Source organism: Cydia fagiglandana, chromosome 8, assembly GCF_963556715.1.
Source record: "Cydia fagiglandana chromosome 8, ilCydFagi1.1, whole genome shotgun sequence".
In the NCBI taxonomy this organism is placed as follows: domain Eukaryota; kingdom Metazoa; phylum Arthropoda; class Insecta; order Lepidoptera; family Tortricidae; genus Cydia; species Cydia fagiglandana.
In genome coordinates, this window is record NC_085939.1 from 19,799,356 (window position 1) to 19,806,077 (window position 6,722).

At 40.2% G+C, this 6,722-nt stretch overlaps 1 protein-coding gene across 1 annotated transcript; it reads left to right on the forward strand.

The window, feature by feature from the left end:
* The first annotated feature begins 2,019 nt into the window (after positions 1 to 2,019).
* Positions 2,020 to 5,607, forward strand: LOC134667078 (uncharacterized). The gene is made up of 3 exons (XM_063524373.1): positions 2,020 to 3,070; positions 3,706 to 3,936; positions 4,853 to 5,607. Exons 1-2 carry the CDS (start codon positions 2,095 to 2,097, stop codon positions 3,729 to 3,731), a joined length of 1,002 nt encoding a protein of 333 aa, XP_063380443.1. The 5' UTR covers positions 2,020 to 2,094; the 3' UTR covers positions 3,732 to 3,936; positions 4,853 to 5,607.
* Positions 5,608 to 6,722: the final 1,115 nt, after the last annotated feature.

Consider the following 6,722-nt stretch of genomic DNA (forward strand, 5'->3'; position numbering starts at 1 on the left):
TTCAGTGATATGCACACAGTCTCAGTTGACATTTCGCTGGGACGTCAGTGATGCAACGCAGCTGCAACATCGGATTTAAGTTAATGAGACCCGTTCATACCACTACATATTTTCACTAACGATTGTGCTAGATTGACTTAAAAGTTTTTTAACCGTTTTAAAGGTTTTAAAAGATGTGTCCCGCCGAGTTTGTTGCCGGTCCCATATTGGGATACCCTCCTCCAATTGAGGGGGGATTTAAATCTACTCGGGGCAGAGGTGTACGGTTGGAGCCGGTAAAGGTTTATTTGACGTTCATAAGCGCATTGTAATATGCCTACTTGAATAAACTATTTTTTTTTAATCTTTTATCTTTATCTTTTAATCAATTACCCCCTTGAACGCCCTTCTCAAAAATTTGCTACTGAATAACCTTTTAATTGTAAATTACAGCCCAAATTGTCTGGGACGTATACGGAAAAAAGCGTTTGTGGGGTTAAAGTGACTACGCAAGGGACCGCTTATGCACATATTTTCATACTGTACACGTGTACAAAGGTGTATGTGAAGTCCCCAATCCGCATTGGGCTAGCGTGGGGACTATTAGCCCAGCCCTCTCGCGCATGAGAAGAGGCCTGTGCCCAGCAGTGGGACGTATTATATAGGCTGAATTATTATTATTTATATTATTACACGTGTACAGTAAACTTGTTGTCCAATTGAAACTTCCCTTATAATCCATGTTCCCCGCTTCAGCGGACAAGTTAATTTGTTCACTAAAGTTAAACAGGGGATTACAGCTTACGACCCAGCGCAGTGACAAGCCTGTGGACTATCCTGTACCTTAAGTTGTGTAGCGTAAGGTCGATATTCCAAGAGAGTGTGAAGCTGCTAAGGATGTCAGTATTTTATTGCAATGGAGAGGTAACGCTGAGAGATGTCGCGCGCATGGCTATGTTAATAAAACTAGAGTCAGACCAGGCTAACTCTGCATGTCACTTGCAATGACAAAATACTTAGTTAACGGGTTTTCGAACACACTGTAATTGTGCCCTAGGAACGTTTTGTAATGTAGTGTGACATCGGATTATGGTCTCATGCGACTGCCGACAGACGTCCGAAACAGTCGCTAACTTATTTACGGACTCTTGGTCCGGTTGAACGGAGTTAACGTATTGGGGCTTACAGTTCGGGCTAAAGTGGAATACTGAGTCAAATCTCATCTGGGTTGGAAGGTCAGATGGCAGTCGCTTTCGTAAAAACTAGTGCCTACGTCAAATCATGGGATTAGTTGTCAAGCGGACCCCAGGCTCCCATGAGCCGTTGTTAGCAACATTGAAATAAGAACTATAAGTTCTAAATTTAAAATATTAAAAATAATGTTATTTAGTTGCCATAGCGGCACTTCTTTAATTTTCTTTCCTACGATAATGTAGCGTGATTTCGATTTTTACATTTTAATACATATTTTCGCCTGTTTTTAAATTCCAACATCATGTGAAGGCCAAGACCTTTCATATGGTCCTTCTATGGAGAAAATCAGCGCCGAAGATGGAATCACGCAATAAACTACATTGAAGGTCAGAAATCATTCTTTATCACGCCGACTTATTGAAGTCCTGAGCGGCGCATTACAAATGATAAAGAGTGCAATATTACATTTTTCGCGCCAACGGCGCAATAACAGAAGAATGAAATAATTATCGTTTTTTCTTTCGCCGTCTTGCAAAGCCGAGCGGCGCAATACGAAGAAAAACGCAAGATTCATATAAAACGCTATGAAGCACCAACTAGCGCTCTCAGTGCGTGCAAGAAACATTCGTCTCGTGTAGTCAACGTGCAACCTGAACGCATCCCTTCGTGCTCGTGCGGGCGGCAGCATTGCGCAATCCTCGAGTTCCTCGACCAATCGCAGCGCCGTACGTGAACGCCGAGAAAACGCAACACAGCGATAAAGCGACGACGCCATTAATCCGTTTCTTGTTTGAACAATTTAATTTGCCGTGTTAGTAAATTACTTGTGACTCGTGTATTAGTGTATAAAAGTAGTGTAGCATTGTTTAGTGCTTATAAAGTGTAGTGATTGTTTAAAGCATTTTATACAGAATTGTAAAAATGTCAGACACCGAACAGAAAGAGGCAATAGCCGCGCGTGGTCGCGCCAAAGGGTCAATTACACGTTTAAAAAACAGCTTTGACCGAGAAGCGCTCATAAATTCGCCGATAGAGTTAGTGCTAGCAAAGAAAGCTAGGCTTCTAGAGGCCTTTCGTGAATATGAGCGCCTCACTAGCAAGGTTGCCTCGCTTTTTTCCTCCCCACCAGCTACTCTCGCCACCGACGATGAGGAGGTTGAAGACAACTACATTTTATTGTTAGCTCAGCTAGAAAGTATAATAAATGTCATCCGCCTGAGAGACAACCCTCCTCAAGCGAGCCCTAGCGTAAGTGTCAAGTCGGAGAACCTCAAGCTGCCTCGAGTCGTCATAAAAACATTCACAGGTAAATACACAGAATATTACGAATTTTCAAACATGTTCACAGCCATGATCGACAAGTGTACTTCCTTTTCAGCGGTGCAGAAGCTGTATTATCTTAAAGGTTTTTTAAGTGATGAACCACTCGATTTAATAAAAAATCTGCCATTAGAAGACAACAGCTACCCAGAAGCACTGCGCTTACTGAAGGAACGATACGATAATAAAGTTCGAATTACGCAAGAACATGTTAATGCACTACTAGATATGCCTACAATCACGCGATCTAATGTCACTAATTTACGAAATTTCATTTCAGTTGTCAAACAGCACCTTGCTGCTCTGCAAAACCTGGGTGAGCCGGTAGATAAGTGGGATGCCATAATCATTTGCATCCTATCTAAGAAGATTGACCTGCCTACCTACAGAGCATTTCAACTGGAGCGAGATAAGAATGTGTCGCCCACGGTAAAGGAATTCCTAGGATATGTTGAAAAACGTGCCCTAGCATTTGAAAACACTGACGTGAAGGGGCCTTCGCAGAGCTTTGTCAGCCGTCCTGAGGCTGCACAAGCAAAGCTGTCAGCGCATCAGCCTCAACGGCAATGTTTATACTGTAAGTGTGCACACAGATTATATAATTGCCCGAGTTTTAATTTAGCTTCCATTCATAAACGCATGGAGTTCGCTTCAACAAACAACTTGTGTAAGATTTGTTTGTCGCAACATAAGCGCAAATGCAAATTTCATTTTCGGTGTAAGGTGTGCAAGCTACAGCACAATAGCTTATTGCATCAAGACAAGCCTACTCCTTCTGTAACTTTGTCTGCAACAAGGAATAGGGCCCATAATATAGTTTTGCCTTCTGCTCGTGTCAAGCTGATTACTAAGTCAGGGCGAGTAATATATTGCCAGGCATTGTTAGATGGTTGCTCACAGGCATCGTTCATTACACAGAAGATTGTGGATAAATTGGGATTACCGATGCAAAATACTAGTTCTAAAATAACTGGTATCAATAATGCCAAGCATGCGATTGACAAATGTATAAACCTTGATGTGCATTCTGCTGTTTATCCATTCAAAATAAATGTCAATTGCAAGGTTGTTGAAAAAATAACAACGAAGTTGCCACAGATTCCTATTAACAAGTCGCACATTACATTGCCTACTAACTGCAAACTAGCCGATGAGAATTTTAATAAGCATGGTGATGTGGATTTGCTGCTAGATGCTGGTGTCTTCTTTCAGATTCTTCTGACGCAGACGAAGAATAATGGAGACCAAGCAACCAAACAGCCTATCGTGACTGCGGGCACTCCAAGTACTTCCGCACCGAGCCTTACAACCTCGAGTGCTGCAGCTTCGAGTACTTCAATAGCATGCGCCGCTACGCCACAAGGTCCGACACTAGTGCAGACATCATTTGGCGTGATCATCGGTGGTCGACTGCAGCTGCCTGCAAGAAAAAAGTCCAAGCAGGTAATATACTGTACTGTACTGGCTTTGTACGGAATGCAATGAATATCAAAGCGACCTGTCAAGTGCTTTTGGGGAAACTAAAAAGGTGACTGAAATTTTCCTAGATAAAATACCAGAGCAAGACTATTGCGAAAAACCTTTTAGGGAATCTACAAAGCTAGCAGATAATAAATATGAGGTCTCACAGCCCAATAAGTTCCCTTTAGAGCAAGAAGTCAACTCTGAGTTAGGAAAAACTTCTCACCTGGCACTCAATGGATTTCTCAATCTAGAAAAGAGGTTGCATGTGCCACAGAATCAAACTCTTTTCACAAAATATCATGATGGGCATGGGCAATTAATCCTCCATAATGAAGATTGTATATTTTCAGAATATTCACCTCTGCCCACCGAGCTACCTGAACTGAAAGCTGATCATACCAGTACTCTGTGCCTTACAACCACAGTGCACAACCCTGATCTCTTTGAAATAATAAAAAAGTTCTCTACTATAGCAAAAATGACTCGTGTTCTTGCATATATCCTTAGGTTTTGCAATAATGTCAAACCAACTTCTCAGAACCTTAAGGACTTAACTATAGTCAAACATGAGAAAGCTCAATTCCTTTCAGATGATTTAAGGATGCTGCAATCTGACAAGCAACTTAAAGGTAATTTAAATCTGCTAACTCCCTTCCTTGATGGCGAAGGCATTATACGAGTTGGTGGTTGATTGCAAAACGCGTCGCTTCCTTATGCTGCACAGCATCCGGCAATATTGCCAAAACAGTCACCTATAACAAACTTGCTTGCAAGAAATGAGCATATATGTTTACTAGATGCAAGACAAAATGTAATCTTATGTTATTCATGACAAAGGCACTGTGTAATAGACCACTGTAAAAAAGGTTATACATAAATGTGTAATGTGTTTCAGACTGAATGCCGTTGCCACAACTCAGCTGATGTGCTTCATGTCTACACCACGGTTCACTGCGTCGTGCGAGTTCGGTATTCGTAGTTTAATTGTAATGCGTAGTGACAATTCACCTCCTCTCGAGTGGCTCATGGCGAGGGTAAATAACTTGTTCCCGGGGAAGAACTGCATAGTACGCGCAGTTGAGCGACCCTTGGAAAAGCGGTCATATTCACAAAGGTCTATTACAAAAATATGTGTACTCCCAATAACTTAACAATAATTACATAAAATATGTTAGTTTAATGTGTCTAAAATGCCTATTGTAAAGGTAGCGGCAACATACTTGCCATCATAAAGGAATTACGGTTCAAAATATAATGACTACAAAGGAATGTCAAATGGTTAATTCTTAAATTCTGTAAACAAAGAGCTTTTGTTTATATATGTTAACATTTGTGTTGATTACCAGATCATCAGTTGTTTTCTTTAAAATGTAAGTTATATTAATTTAACTGTAATTGTTAAATGTTGCTCATATTAACATAGGTACCTACTTATTTAATTTCATATGATTCTCGTGGGGGAATAATGTTAGCAACATTGAAATAAGAACTATAAGTTCTAAATTTAAAATATTAAAAATAATGTTATTTAGTTGCCATAGCGGCACTTCTTTAATTTTCTTTCCTGTGACAATGCATATTTTGTGTGGTTTCTGAAATAAACTATTTTTTCCTAAAAGATTCTTTAATAATATACAGTCCACTCATGCTCTACTACCTACTGAAGCCAAGACCGCTTCAGCCGTGGTAAAATGCCGGGATAACGCCAGGAAGAAGGAGACTGAGTAAAATCTCATAAAGGTACCGTTTACATTCATTTTATGAATTATGAACATGTGTAACTTTTGACATTTTTTAATTACATATTTATATTATTATGAATTATAAGTAAATACAAAATTATCAAAGGAAAAATAGAAAATTCGCCGTTTCTGGCAAGATCTCGTGATTTTAATAACGAAACTTTCGTGAGACGCAGACATATTAAATACTTATGCCTATTTATTTTAAGTCGAAAAACGCTCGGTCCGTCATCGTCAACGCCAGCTCCTGATGACACTACACGGTACGGAGTGAAACACGTCGAGCGTTTTTCGACTTAAAATACGTGAGTGACCCGTTTCTAAACACCGGTCCGATCTCTCTATCTCTAACCTACCGAAAAAGTCTACACCGAGCTTTAAAACCGCAAGATTTTTTCCAATCGTTCCTTTTAGTTTTACTATTACTCACTTAAGTAGGTAGATCTACATATTTTACGCCTACATTTTGTGCTTGACTTGAAAACCTCACTCAAATAAATCTATCAAATGGAAAACCACGCTTGAAAAGTCCTGTACCTGGAAAACATCAAGCAAAAAGGAAGTATATCTTTAAACACCCTCTTTAACAAAAAGCAGTAACTTGGTTAGAAATCCAAGGCGCTTACGTCTTTTTGTACCTAAGATTAGAGGTAAGTTTCCGTTATTTATTGCTCACCTTGAGGTATATTCGAAATTTGAAATCTTGACTTGATTTGATGATTCAACGGATATGACAACCTCTAAGAGCAATTGAAAAGCAAGCTAGCAGCACTATTATTAAGAGCTGCATGATCTGATCCCACCATCCATCCCCTTTCCATCATCGGACATCCAGGCGCGGGGAGCGAATGCACCCGTTCGTGGTTAATATTCCATTTGTCCGCACAAAACGATTTGCCTCGTCTTTTTTGGTAAGGACGGCTAAGGAATGGAATGCGCTCCCGGCATCTGTATTCCCTGAGAAATATGACCTCGGTCTCTTTAAAGCTAGAGTGAATAGGCTATTACTGAACCGGTGAGCTC